The 16,024-nt window shown below is 38.7% G+C and overlaps 1 protein-coding gene across 2 annotated transcripts in view; it reads right to left on the bottom strand.

Moving 5' to 3' along the window:
- Positions 1-16,024, bottom strand: part of nova2 (NOVA alternative splicing regulator 2) — a 48,417-nt gene extending 32,393 nt beyond the window's left edge. For both annotated transcript variants that reach the window (XM_060888088.1, XM_060888089.1), the window contains exons 1-2: positions 15,235-16,024; positions 8,352-8,495 (exon numbers count right to left, since the gene is read on the bottom strand). In XM_060888088.1, the coding sequence (XP_060744071.1) occupies positions 8,352-8,495; positions 15,235-15,391 (301 nt within the window). In that variant the 5' untranslated portion in view covers positions 15,392-16,024. The remainder of the gene's footprint in view (positions 1-8,351; positions 8,496-15,234) is intronic.

Below are 16,024 nucleotides of genomic sequence, written 5' to 3' on the forward strand. Positions count from 1 at the left end.
GAGTGTTTATAAGAGAGAGAGAGAGAGAGAGAGAGAGAGAGAGAGAGAGAGAGAGAGAGAGAGAGAGATGGGGAGAGTTGCGGGGTCATTCAGTAGGGATTAAAGGGAAATAAAGGGGGGTTGAGAAGGAGGAGCAGGAGGCAGCTGCGAATCTCACTCTCTTTTACGGAGCTATGGGGGCACAGAGGGGGAGCTTTGTCCCTTATGCTAGGAGGTTGGGTCTGCTCCAAAAGAAACCCACCGCTTGCCCTCAATGCACCTCTTTGTGGCAGCTCACCACGATGGGGTTTAAAAAGAAAGGTGGCCCCCTGCAAGACACAATGCAGCTGTCCATTGTCCTGGACTAAAGTAGGAGGCTTTTCTTACTTAAAGCCCCGAATGCCTGGGCATACACGCTCTAAACCAAGCTATGAAATTATTATACATTCATAAACACATTATGCAATGACAGTGACTGCTACAGTACCCTAAAAGAGAAGGAGTGTCACTGTAGTGAATCTGCAATCAGAGAAGAACGCTCAAGACCCCTATATTCTGTGATTGCAGAGTGATCTAACCAAGCAGAGGCCAAAAAGGGCTGGCAAGCAGATGGCCTGATTAGCATAGTTGTATTTGATTTTCATCAAAGCTTGCAGTCATGTAATTATTCTGCCTTCAAAGAACAATGTCCGCATAAAGGCCACTGTTGTATGACCTGTCACACTGTGCCTAAAGCTTTCACACTGAAGCTGCTATAATAGGTAGCTTTTTTGGTAAAAAGCTGTAATCCTTGTCTGGCATGTTGGGCAACTGATTTAGAAACATAAAATAAATAACATCAATGCAAATATATTCTATATGCATTCAACCAATATTTAAAAAATCATATTGTGCAAAATAGCTTAACTTAAGTCTATATCACAGTTTACAATATAATCAAGCCACTTAATAATAAATGCTACTTATTGTTTATTGTTAAACACATTTGTCAGATTGTCCACAATGTTTCTTAAGCTTTCATGTCACTCTTGTCTGGTGGGTAAAAGTATGTTATTGTGTCCAGTGAGAAAGAATAAGCAATATTGTGCTTAAATTTCTCCAAATTAAAAAATCTATCCTACAAAATGAGCTGTCATATTTTGAAGTGTGTAAGATAAAATATTTTATGTACACAATATCATATCACCTATTATTAGTGCATGTGTAATATATAAATATATATGTCAATATTTACAATTTAAGCAAACCATGCAGAACCGCATCCAGAAATGGAACAACATGACCACAACCACAACATCAATTCTGCAATATCAGTACAGCAAGACATCCATTGTAGGCTCTTTACTCTCTTCCATACTTCAAAATGGAGGCAGCCTTGCTGCTCTATGATTGGCTTCGAAGTAACAGGGCTTCTCTACGTGACCAGACTTTGAAATCACACATCCATCCTGCAGCTGAGCGACGCAGCCACACGCCATCTCTCCTAGAATCCATGGCGAAAGAAGAGGACAGGAGAGAGATAGTGGTGGTGTTCTCAGACGATGTGGATAGAGGGGGACCTCTTGCCTCTGGAGACGTCACTTTAGTTCGCGTCTCCGAGGCGACTGTGTATGGATGCAAACAAAGCTCCTTTTGTGTGGGGGAAGGAGAGGCGTGTAAAGAAAGGCGTGTTAAAGAAGGGCCCCCCTGTGTAGATCTGCACCAAAAAAAAACAGGATGAGCCTACTTATATAGGTTCAGCCTCAGCACGTTGTTATAGGACTGTCAATCACGTCAGTCACCTCAGAGACAAATCTCCTGTAGATTTTCAGCATGGAGGTGAAGATCTTTCTAACTGGAGTTTTTCTTTGATAGATAAAGCATCATTGAGAAATAAAGAAATAAAGTAATATTTTCACACCTTGATATCTTAAGCTGTATATGACATAAACTGTTTATAATTAATTTAAATGTTCAAATAGTTGACAGTACTGCATAAGAATATATGAAACACAGTGAATGACCCAGTAACTCCTGCTACATAAGCTATATAGAATGAAGCAGAATAATAAAATAATTCAAACCAATTAAACAGATCACCAAAATGACCACAGAAAATAAAGGATGAAATGAACCTAGCAATCTTGGGTCATTTAATCAGCATCTTTTAGTTATAGTCAAATTGCCTTATACACATTAGCTATTGTATGTGATGGACAGCCCATATGACAGCACTGGTGTGTGTTAGACTCATCAAAAAGCACAGTGTAAGGAAATGTAAACACATTATTTCTTAAATAAATTTTGTCAGGTATCTTCTTTCCTGAATATAGTGGGGGGTTGGACAGATTTACTGATGAGCTCATCAGAAACCACAGGGAAAGAGAGAGGTGGGAGGCTTTCGCCTCGAGATGTAGTCATCAACTCATGTCCTCTCACAAAGAGAGATGAAAATGTATCTGGCCTAGTTATGTAATGTAACACAACTTCCTATATGCCTAAGCTTGTTTTTATATAATATCTCTCTGTTGTATTCCTGTTTTAATGATTACCACATGTAGTACGCAGTAATCACATTTGTACATTCAAATAAAATATTTTCCTTGTGGAATCCCAACAGCATGGTATTACCCTGACTTTCCATTGCTTACTTTCTCTCTGAGCCTGTCTGTGTCTCTAGCTGTCGCACCCTCAAATACACACCTCTGAGGGCAGATGGGAAGCCAGCCTGTTTGCCCCTCCCCCAGTCTGGAGGACCTGTGCGGTCAGTGATGTCAAAGGCTCTATTGTCATTAAAAGTGTCCTAGCAATCTTTATTGTCCTGCACGGCTCAGGACAATCACTGACCATTCAAACAACTGGATACTCAATCACTTCTCTCCTCCCTCTTGTATTCTTTCTTTCTCTTACTACCGCTGCAGCTTTGTCACAATAGACACAATAGACCGTCATGAGCAGATCAGAAACTAATCAGTGATAAAACACAGTATTAATTCACTATAAACAAATTCCTCTTGGTATGTACAGGGAATGTTCAATCAAACATGCGCATGTGAATAGGATGATGTCTAAAGCACGTGGCTCTTCCATAACAATATGAAGATATGCAGCTGAGCTGACCATTGTCATGCATGCCAAAAAGGAGGGATTGAGGCTCTCCTATTTTTGAACCTCCACACATAAAACTGGCCCATAATCCAAGACCTCCTGCTGGCTATATCTCTCCATCCTCCCCCTACACGGGGCACAGACGACATTATTCTGAGCCTCTGTGCTTGTTAGCTTTTAATTCCTGATCTAATGATGCCACCCTATTAACTGATGCTCATATCTGAGAGCAGATAAGACAGGATTCATGAAAGGTCTGATCCAAGTACAAAATAAACTAATTGGAGAAGCTAAATATTGTATTGTAGCTAAGAAAATTGGCAAGCCATCTACTATACAGTACAAAATTAGAGAGGATCTAATGTTTTTCTTTCCTTAGATTTATTAGGCGTTTGGAAAGTCAGCTCAGAAGATGATTGTTAATGTTGCAGGCGAAGGTCACCCTGTCAGCCGAGGATTCATTTGAAAAGAATTGTGGCGTGTGCTGCAGCCAGGAAGGCAAGGACTGTAGTGTGAATTATCAAAATGACTTAGGCAGGGGACCAGCTGGACAAATGGGTAAGAGTGATGAAAAACCGAAGGAAAAACACAGGGAGTGGATTGGTCTCTCTCTCTCTCTCTCTCTCTCTCTCTCTCTCTCTCTCTCTCTCTCTCTTTCTCTCTCTCTCTCTTTCTCTCTCTCTCTCTCTCTCTGGTGCATTTAGCCACAATCTCATTTCAAGAAGCAAGTGCTTCAGGACAGATCGATACTATTTGTATTGTGCACACATAAGGGAGGATTTGAGCTGGTGGGCTAGTGTGTGGGAGGAGGCATCACTCCAACTTTCCACAATTGATCCACTGTCTAAAATCTGCATCAATGTATTTATGGTGAGTCCCATCGTGGCTTTTCATTTTAATCGACTAAAAGGCTTTACATTTGAGCTGAAAAAGTACAGCACCTTTGAGACCTCAGAGACAGTAAAGTGGACAAGAGACACATGGAATGACCTTAACTAAGGACAGTACATGTCTGTGGTGAGCTCTAGCACATCACAAAATGAAATAATATGTTCCTCGGCGAGAACAACCCAGCAGTTGGAGATGCCTTAGGACAACATGCTAGTCAGTATGAGAGTCCTCATGATCACTGTCCATATCTTGTCTTGACGAAGAGTTTAATCTGCGCCACTCTGTGTAAGGATTAGCTGAACATGGGGGTCTCAGGCACTGACTGGTACTGAGGGCATCACTGAGGCAGAGGCCAGCCTGTATAACGTCACATGGAAATGAAAACAAAGCCACAAGAGTCTATGGGAATCTCGTTTCTCCACTAGACACTCGGCCAGGCCCCAGATGCTCCCTGACAAGGCTTCTCAGACAATGAGGCTTTTACACACTTGAAGAACAATAATACCATGCCTCTATATATCACACTATTTTAGGGGTTATCAAACAAAACTGATTATCAACCCTCAAATGAGTTTCAATTGTTCCAATGAAAAATATGACAAGCAAATTAAACATCATATTTAGACTGTATAATCTCAGTAGTTGGGCTTTAATATGTCTAATATGGTTTGGCATAGCTTAATATAAATGTTTAAACACAAATCACAAACTCAGATCTAATGGTTTTTTTCGGCATATAGGAACTTATAGCATCTTCTTGGCTGATTCGGTCTTCACTAGTCGGTGTTAATTATCCTACTGGTTACTGCAAGAATGATCCTTTTTGGAAATTGATAGCATCTAATAATGATGATTCAGATAATTGTGCTGTCACAGATTAAATAGCAGACAAAAGAGCCTCACATCTCATCAGTGTGCAAAAAGCTAAAAGCAGAAGAACATCAAATAAACTAGGAACATTTCTGAGTAAAACAGAAAAACAGAAAGGAAAAATACAAGCATCTAGTTTCTAGGCCAGATATGTAACATTGGCTTTTCATCATTTAGTCAAAAAGCTTTAAACCTAAGAAGATTACAGGGGAGAAATCAACAATGTCGATAATGCATGGGGGTGGGATGTGCGTGTGTGTGTGTGTGTGTGTGTGTGCGCGCACGCATGAGTGTGTGCAAATGTGTGCATAGATGCATGAGGGGGGTTTTGAGCTGCTGCCTGAGAATTAGCTACTGAAAACCACAATCATTGTGTAGGATTAAGACAAAGCTTTAATATCGCACTCTGCTCACCTCTAAGGCACATGAGCCAAACATGGGATCAGTTTCCTGGCCTACACTGCTCAGGCCAGAATAAGGCATCTTCAAGAAATAGATAATGCCACATTCATTTAATTTGTTTCAGCCCATTTATGCCAGTGATTTTGGAAAACTTCTGCATTGCATATCAGAATAGAAAAATAAGAAAATGATTAATAATACCTTCCAGCACTGTCACCCAGGTCAGCAAATGGACTGTAACATTACTGTAAGAAGTACAACATTATAAGTGTGTCGTCTTTGTCTTGTATGATCTCAGAAGAGATGTGTTGTTGCACACTACATCCACAAAACAAAACTACAAGCCAAAAAACAACGTTGGATGGTCACAGAGATTACATTTTCATACCTGTTTTCACAAATTATTCCACCAGCATCAGTCACAATAACGCTTACAGACAACCACTGTACATATCTTGCGCTTTAGTCGCTGTGTAAGCTCAAGAAAGACAGAATGTGGAAAAAAAAATCTCCATGAACTAACCAATGAAAGTAACGGTCCAACAAATCAGAAATTCTTTTGACAGATAACGTCTCTCACAGCCAATGGTCTGGAAATGATTTGGGTGTCTGATAGTTGGTGCCTATCTAAATTTATTGAATAAAAATATTTTACAGCAAAAAGCTAAAAACAAGGGTCTAGGGAAAAAATTCTGTTATGTTACATATCTAGGTGGAATCTACTGGGCCATGCTAGTACAAGCCATCATCACTAAGTCTAGCTAGTCAACTCCCACTCTGGCCTGATTTCAGTGGCAAAAGCAGCAAACACCTGGGTATCCAGCATGAGTGAAGATCACTTCATTTTCCTCTCTCCTACACACTCACTCCTTCACTCACTGACTCACAATACTCACTCTTTCGCTCGGTCTTTGTTTCAGCATCATGACAGCATCATGATATTTTTTTTTCATAGAGTACTGTAATTAATACATCAATATTCAGACATTTTGGTTAGTCAACATTTCTTTCAAAATTTTTAGATTTTTAGATTAAGAAAATTAGATTAAAATCTTTCCTAAAATGTACATGACATTGGTTATATATTACAATATTGCTTGCATCAGACCTTCAACACTTCTGAATTTTGAGGCCGATATATTAAAAATGAATTCAATGTGTGTGTATTTGTGTTTGTGTGTAAATAATGACTAAAGTAGGCAACATTAGCAGCTTCCTAGTCCTTCATTTATGATTCTCATATTTGTTGCTATATTGTATGTTTTACCTACATCTTCCTAATGACTACTACTTTTGGAAATGTGAAAAGCTAAATAAATAAACCTTTTAGTAATTGATTGTTAAATTAACAGCTCACTCAATCTGTGTCAACAAAACAAACAGAAAGAGACAAAATCCTCACAAATAACCTTTCTATAATAAATATGTTTAAACAAACAAAAAACATGATAAATTGCATGGCAGTTAAACAGTTACACATTTTTGGGGAGATATTTAAGGAGCCATTACAAAAGAAATGAAGTGGTACGTGAAAAAATTCACATTCTGTTCTACAAATTTGAATTTCATATAAACATTTCTTAAACAATAAAATATATTAAAACTTTACTTTAAGAGACACACATTTTCATATTATTTACCCTGCAGTTATTATTATTTAATAACAGTAAATAAAATCTCAGTAAGCTAGTGTTGGTTAGTGTTAATGATGACTGTATTCGCTAGTTACTATATGCACCTATATGTATTAAATTTAATATCTAGCATAATATGTGACTTCCTAAATTGCAGCGTTACCAAATTTCATTAAACTAATACTGTGTTAGAATATGTTTATAGCATATATGACGTTGCTACATTGATTTTGGCCTCTAAGAGATGTGGATGACTACTCTACAGGCAGAAAGACACTAAAAATTATGAGTGTCGTTTCCTAGTAAACCTTACACAACCCTATATTTGAAGCGAAGGCATCTAATAAATCTTTTCTCCTGCAATAATGAATGCTGGCCAGTTGCGGACCAATACTGCTGTAGCCAGCTAATTGCCTCTGAATTAAATGCTGCTGGGGCACTTAGCCAAGATGAAGTAAGAAGAGAGTCTTTGGTGAGGGATAGTGGTCCTTCCGCTGAGAGGTTTCAAATCTGCCTGAATCAGGAATCCCGGACACTGCTTCTAAGTGAAAAAAAGCCTCCCCCTACTCACAGCAGGTGGATCTTTTGATTTGTATCCAAGAAAAAGCTCATACTCATTTCCATACAGATGCCCCCTTCACTGCAGAGGAAGCCCGTGTCCACCCCCCACCCTCCGCCACAATACAACACTCCATTCCAACAAACTAACACTGCACCATCGCATCCATCTCTTTCGGAAACTGCTTCCTTACGCATTTCAATTTATCATCTGATCTCTATCCCGTAACTAATTAGCCATTTAAGCAGCACCACTCTAAACACTGGAACATTATAATACTCATAGATGACAAAGCCAGTGAAAGGGCATGCAGGTTTTGTAAGGAGGTGTCTTGAATCTGAAATCTGCTGTGTTCTTCTGGGTATCTCAGGGGGAAAAGGACAGAGGTGCCCTGTTGGTCACGACAGCCATAGCAGGACAAGCGCATAGCTGTTCTTTTAACAAGAAGCCCAAAAGCCCCCCCACTATTCCTCACTTCCTTTCAGGAATATGCTGGATTCCATAACAAAACTGTATCTATTCATCACATAAAAAGTGACATCCACTGATTATAATACCCACTTTATCAAGAATAAGAGATCACATACTACATTCTATAACTCTGTTCTCCTCTTTTTTACTACAGTCTGCATCCGTGCTTGTCCTGATCTGCCACGCTGTGCAACCTGAACCTCGATAAAGGCCATGTGTGGTGGCCGCATGCCAAAGATTACGTCCTTCTCATATGATTTTCATTGAGGATGAAGCTGAGAGCCTCTGGAACAGGCCAAATTTTAGCCCTAAGTTAAAACAACATTTATACATACACCAAAAACTTTAGCCAAGAGGGTGATAAAAGTGTGCCAGTAAGTTTGGATGCTGAAAAGAAAGACTGAAAGTATAACTTAGTATGTGAACTGATGGTGGACTGAAACATTTGGAAAACTCACCTGGGTAAAAGTCTTTGGATTTGGACAGCTTGATGGTGGCACCTGTCTCTTTCTGTAGCTGCACAATAGTCTGGCCTCCCTTGCCAATAATAGAGCCTGCAGCGTAGCTGGGTATCAGCACTTTCAAGAAGTACTCGCCTTCTTCTAAAGAAAGAAAAAAAGAAAATAATGCTGTAGCGTCTGATCAGAACATTTAGTGGGATGTTCTCAAAGTAATAATATGTAATTATATATTGATGGAACTCATTTGTCAAACTCAAAAAAAAAAAAAAAAAACATAAAAAAATCATTAATAAATAAATAACAGAATATTACTTTAATGACTATTTTCAGCACAAAGAACAACAGATGTTAGTTTCTACACTTAAGACTGGACCTGTTGATGTGATTTTTCAAAAATGTTCATAAAACAGCAACAAAGATTCAGGGCATTAAAAAAACTTATTAAATTGACAAGATAATTCATGGGATAATGGATTTAACAAGAGCAGTCCCAGAAGTGTCTAGCTAAACTAGAACCAATTAGTTAGCTAACTAGCCTGTAAACATAACATCATCAAATCTTTCAGCATAGCGTGTTTAAATATTAAGACAATTTTAACATAAACTCTGGATATAACCATCCCATATATATATATATATATATATATATATATATATATATATATATATATATATATATATATATATTATATATATATATATATATAGTGTATAATGTAAAAGTAGATTTGTTTTAGGAATCTATCTAAAATGGGATTGTAAAGAACAATGGAAGCTAGTTTATAAGAATCTGAGTTCTGGTTATAAAAGCTAACCCTGCTGCATCCTTAACTGTAACTTGTATACTTTTTCACATCAATTTAGCTGTGTGAATTTGCAAATCATGCATGAGGCCATGTTGAAACAAACATTTAGTTCCACAGTATTTCTTATTAATAATTCACAGCATGGAAAGAGCTTCAAGGCAAGTAGACTCTTTACAGATAGTAAACTATAGTAAAGAATAAAAACAGTGAGAATTTAGGACATCCAGGCCTAGAAAAGACTGCTGCTGATGTGTGTAAGGCCTCTTATTCAGGTCAGTGGAGTTGCTGTGTGCACATACTCAGTGGTCTGACTTTAACATGACATTGTATCCACCCACTATAGCCGTTCGAGGACACGCCTAATATCCAGCCGCTATTAATCTATGTCGGCTCCCACAAGATGGGTGCATTAGATTGGATTAGAGTTCTGGAAGAGTTATTTATCTTTTGCAGTCATTTTATTGCGCATGCTGATCTATGCAAGCTAACAGCCAAATACTGCTATAAGGAAATATTAGCAGATAGTGAGTATACAATTAATTAACGTGCACAGCTGGAGAAACAGTGCAACAACATTGATTTGTTAAAAAAGGTCACAAACATAATATTGTCAAAATATCACTGTTACCAGAAGGAGCCGGGAGGGACTGTGTCAGTCTGATTTAAAAGACTCAAGAAGGTCAGTGGCATGAATAGTTTGGTATGCAAATGCGGATGGTGCTTGAATTAGCATCAATAAATGGGTCGGTTTAACAGTCTCTTAACTATCTAATTGTCTTGTAGTAATCCTTTTAGCATCACCAGACTGTCTACAGTTTCAATATGTGTGAGACGCTTACTCTATGCAGATCTTAGATTAAACAACATACTGTACACACATTACTGTTTCAGGATTTAGCCCACTCTAATCATACTGCAAAGATAAAGAGAATGATGACAACCTAAAATGAAACTTCAGAATCAGAAGGATGATATTTGTGTCCCTGACGTGGGCCCCGTATTGTTTCGAGATACTATGGCCTGACTCTATCCATAAATTAGAACAAGTACTTTTTTTTTTTTTTGCAATGACCCAGATTTCCCAGAACTGAGATTGCCCTCCTTTTGATTTGGATGCATCCTAATTTAATCACCCCTAATTAATATGGAGGTTTAATAAATAATCTGTTTTCTGTATGTGTAAATTTGTTGCCTCAGAAGAAGAAAATACCACATGCTTGTTTTACTCCTAATCCACCAAGACTGAATACAAAGAATTCCAGTTACCTAATGAATAAGAAACAAGGAATCACTATCTGACAAAATAAGGTCCTAAAGCTAAGACCATCACACCATATCATACTATTTTAAATAATTAAAAATGGCACATTTAAATGATCCAAAATTCAAGAAGAAACTCAAATATAAAGCCTTTGTTTATTTTCATGTAGATATTTGTAAGCCTTTAAAGTGCATTCAAGGAAGAAGATATTAGAGAGACAAAGACCTATCTCTCACATCTAATCAGCTCTTCCCATCTCATCTGCCAGGAAATGAATCTGGATACAAACTCTGAAAACAAATTTATCTTAAAAATAGTCAGTGTCATTACAGCCCAACAGTTTGCTCGTATAACTCAGAGCACATCCAGTATTATATAATTGTACAGTGCCTCAGTGCAAGCACTGAAATGTTTATTTCAATTTCGATTTCATCATCGTCTTGTTGCAAAGTCAACCAAGATAAGAAATTCGACTGCTTTTCTCAGTCAGTGTTTTAACAGGTGCATTAAAACGAATGCAGCAGGCGGCTGGAAACAGAAGCCGGAGCACACTGCACTGCAGGTCAAAACAGAATGCCAGATCCCTCTGTGTTAAAACACTCAGACCAGCATTCCGCCTCTCAGGATTTCCCAGGGTATTCCCAGGTAGTGTTTCATTTCTGGCAATACAGAAAATCAGGATCTGTTTAAACACAGGGACTCCCAATTCTAAAACAGCATCAGAGGCAATGACTGTAGTTCAAGTTTTAACAGGAACAACGTTATTTCCTCTCACGTGTCTGCACAACCCAGCCTGGAAAGTCTCTTCATATTTCCTGAAGTTATAGGGTAACTGAAAGAAATGTCTCCAATTCTGCACTCCCATTAGGTGTTATAGAAAGAACAAAGATCATGAATGAGAATGCTGTTGTTAATGATTGGGTGTTTTTTTTACTGCCTGTGCATACACATGTATTGAGCTAATGACAAAAAATATATACCAAATAGAAAGCAGTTAAAAACTGTCATGGATAAACAAAGTCACTGGTTGCTTGGAGGTCCAAAGTGATGGGATGTCCAGAATAGGTAGTATCAGCATGGGGATTGAAAGTTCAAATCCTGGGCTATTGTGTCAGGAGCCATTTGGGTCAACAAGCCAGACTGTAACTAGGGAGCAATAGTGGCAAATATAGTTCCAATAAGGTAGACAACACATGATGATGACAAACCCTGCCTCTTTTATATACAGTATGCCATGCATACTGCTATCTGTGTTATAACATCTGCTTGCTACATTATTTTCAATGTTATAAAATCCTGAGGAATTAAGCCTCCACATATTGTTGCAAAGTGACAGGATTTTGTAATAGGTCTGTCTCATAAACTGCCTGACCAAAATATTCACCAACATATTAAATCATTTTCTTTTTTTTAGCGTAGACAAACGCAAGTGTGAGGCGACTTTTCCTTTCTGTCAGGAAGAAATAGCATAAAGACAGGATCGAATCTTATCCTTTTTTCGAGTCGCTCTTTTCATTGTTCTCATTCATATTCATTGCACGCCCCATGCTCCATTCCGTCGCAGACAGGCAGAGCGAGACAAGCCTCTCATCCAATCCTGTGCTGCCTTCTCAACAGTGCGGCCCACCAAAAGTCCCCCGCCCTTGCAGAGATTTTTTTTAATCTTTGACGCAGTGCTTTCAAAAAAGGAGGAGGAGAAGAACAGCATCCCCTTTACGTTAAAATTGTTCGCAGATCAGTAAACAGACACGGCGGTGGTTTGAAAGGTAATCGATGGCCACCACCGATGGAGAGATGGAGAAGGATGAGTGAGGACTAGCTCAGGAATTGGGAAGGATGCAGTGGGTGCCGCAAGAAAAGTGATAAAAGGGGCTAAATGCATGGTTTCCCAAAGTAATAACTGCGGCAGCCATGCCGCATGGTTAATCAGGGGGCTGGTCACAAACGCAGCTGTATTAGGATCGCTGTACAGCTCTGTCAATTGTATTTGAATGGAGTGGGCCAGAGTGAGGAAGCAGCTATTTGTCCTCCATGTAAACGTCTTAGGGGGTTGGGGAAAATCCTCAAACCCAGCTGGTAAATCATGTTTATGTAAGATCTCTTTTTGAACACGCTCCATGGCCTACTCTTTTCCTAGCAGGAGACATCCCATCCTTTCTTATATGAAGAGATGAAGATGTAAGCTAGTACTTGAGTATGTGAAGTCAGAGGGAACAAAACTGTCGTATTAATCAATACCCCGAATAATATCCCTTATAGACGATCCAACAACAGCTTTCTTGTGCCAGGAGCTCTACCTTTCTTCCATCTTCATAAGTGTCTCACTCTCTCTGACAGTAACACACACATATTTCCTCTTTCCCTTTTTCCATAAGAGGCTCACCGTTCCCTCATGCTACTCACCAAGGACATCTGCACCCCCTACAACAGTGTACAAGATGCCTCCTGTGCCAGTGCTTTCATTTACAAAATTACAACATTCTACCTTATATATGGCATTAATACTCAGGGCACAGCTTGTGGAAAACCAAGAGCAGCTTTATAATGGAGAAAGGGGCTAAAACAGCACCACTCCCCTAATGAGCTTCTGGCAAGAATAAAATGCTTTGTTTTCTGCCAACTTTCTCTCACTACGTATAAAAAGCTTTTACAGGCAACATATAAATAAATAAATTTATATGAAGAATTATTATTATTATTATTATTATTATTATTATTATTATCATTATTTTACCACAACACTATTTTCCATTGAACATGAACATATATGGAAAGAGAATTTTAATATTGTGGTAAATGTTTTAGAATTGTTTGGCTTTTTATCATTGTAAGAATAATAAATAAATTAAAAAGAAATATGTAATAAGTAATAACATTTTTAGTAAAATAATTTTATTTCCAATGAGAGAATTGTGTCATGCTGTTACAAGCACAATGTCATGGACCCTGAAAAGAAAGCAGCTATCATTCTGAATATAGCTGTATTCTACAATAATAATACATGACATGTTCTGCATTGAATCCTATAAATCAGATATTTAATTGTTAATATTGAGAATACAGACTTCATAAACACATAACTAAACCAAATTCTTTATTTTGCTCAATTATAAATCATGCAATATTACCCTGACCTTTTTGGTTCTGCTTTTCTTGAATTGCTGTAATACATGCAATACACACAAGGCCAAATTTATCATAAATTCATACACTGTTGAAAAAAGAACATATGCTAATATAACGGATGTGTGTATGGTTAATTCAACAGGGTCTGTTATTTTCATTTGTCTTAACTGCTACTGGGTTGTCCAATATTTACATAATATTTTTGTTCCTCTATATATTAAGATTCAAATATTATCAACCATCTTACAATTTTTCATTTGACCTAATATTTTGTTTCGGTATTATTCTTAATAAAAACAACAAATTCTGAACTGATTTTTATTATTTAAAGAAATAATCTATACTAACTGTAATCTTGATATCATAATCTAACATCCTAATCTATATATAGACATATCTTAGTATGTTCTATCAGTAAATAATAATGTATATATCAGCATGTTCTCATGTACTTAACAACATGTTCTTATGTAAGCAATTAAATCTGCTCTTTAGTGAGCTTTCAGTGGTGTGATATTCTGAAGGATAATACGGCTGTACCAAACGTTAAACAGATAATCCTGCTTGGTGCTGCTGCCTTGCTCTTACCATCCTAACAGCCATTTCATTTGGCCAAATGGATGGGGTTTGTGTATAATGCCTCCCACGGGTGCAACATGGGCTTTTTTCCTCTTTGCCAGTGCAGAAAACATCGATTTCCACACGTAAACAGCAGGCAAGAGAAAAAGGTGCACCAATAATTCTAATGTTAATCAGGAGAAAAACAACTAATATACTATACTGTAAATGAACCGTGTAAGACTTTTTTTAATAGGCCTGATGTAGTTATAAGAGCGAATCTGGAAATGTCTGCACACCCCGAGCGCGCTGCAGACACGTTAACCGGGTTGCCATGCCAATGGTTACATCCAACACCGCAAATGTCCAAGCGCATCATATAACTCCGCATCATAGCATGTGACCTGTATAATATATAGCCTGGTATTTTAACATTTTCTATTTTACAGGGTGTTGTGTGCGTTTGGCTGAAGGCGATAAGACTATCCTGGCCGTTTTCCCTTGTTTTGTAATAATAATAATGTGTGACTACTCTATTCGTGACTATATTCCTGATCGTCGCCAGTCTGACACAGTGTTTTCGCAAAAAAATCAAATCTCCATTTCAAACACGCAGCATTCTGAGGCACAACGCTGGTAAATCGGAAGCACTTGTTTATAAATGCAAGGTCATCCGCGGTGATGCCAAGGATGCGCTCGTCGTTCCTCATTGTTCTCAGCCTTAAAGGCATTCCTTAGTTTCCTACATTTCATCAACACGTAATTATAAGGTTATACGTAGCACACAGACACACATACTGTATATATATATATATATATATATATATATATATATATATATATATATATATATATATATATATATAGACGCCTTTCCTTCAGCACCCAGGCTACAGTCAGTCTCCAGCCATCATTACCATCAAAGGCCGCTGTTATTGTAAAATGGACGCACTTTGGTGTTATAGCTCATACACGGATAATGTTTGTGTAGATTTCTTGAACCTCGGAACACTCTGACGTATTTTAACACATCCTTGAAATAGTACACAGATTAAAATTGTAACCTGAACGTGCGCCACGGCTCTCTAAACCCTACACTGGCAGGCCCTGTGCTTGTTTGTTGTCTTACCCCCTGTGTTGGTGCGCTTGGTGCTGCTTGCTTCGGTCGGCGTCTCCAGCGGTCTCTTGCGGGAGTCTGGCGGGTCCGACTCCATGTGTGGCTGCTGATTGTGGTGGTGCGGATTGGAGAAAATGCCGTTTTGCTGCACTGCCCCGCCGGCCATCATTTTCTCACGGACGCCGAAACTCCGCCGCTGTTCTCCGTCGCACGAAGCGTGTCGAATCCGATCCTGTTCTCCAAATCTGAGGCTGGGATAAAAACAGAGGTTTGAGGTTTGAATCGTGTGCTTCGTTACAAATGCGCGTTAAGTTCCTTGAGAAACACGGTGCCAGAGCGCACTGATCCCTGCTCGCCAAACGATGCGCGACTGAAGGATTCACATGAACATTTATGGAGCAGGATGTTGTTCTGGCAGGCTGTCCGGGTGAAATGGTGAGCTCTTATTCCCTCTTATAACTTATCAAGCTTTGCTTTGTCTTCTGTAATGCTGGTCTCCTCATAGACAGGAGAAAGGATTTTTAGTCCCCAAAAAAAAAAAAAAAAAAAAGATTAGACAAGAAACGTGTCGGATAAATTAGGAGAAAGAAAAGGAGGCGAAACGGAAAACGCTGCTTCTGAAGCGCTCCTTAGCTCTTGGGGTTCGGTTTGTCTGTCAGGTCCGGAGAGGAGGAGGATGGTGTGTGTGTGTGTGAGTGTGTGTGCGCGCGGATACGGGCTTTGACGGAGATGCGTGCTTTTTCCGGATCGTGTGACTGAAAGATGCTGTGGTCTCGCGCTCACAGCATCTCTGAGCCTGCAG

The sequence above is a fragment of the Tachysurus vachellii genome, chromosome 15 (assembly GCF_030014155.1).
Source record: "Tachysurus vachellii isolate PV-2020 chromosome 15, HZAU_Pvac_v1, whole genome shotgun sequence".
Taxonomy (NCBI): domain Eukaryota; kingdom Metazoa; phylum Chordata; class Actinopteri; order Siluriformes; family Bagridae; genus Tachysurus; species Tachysurus vachellii.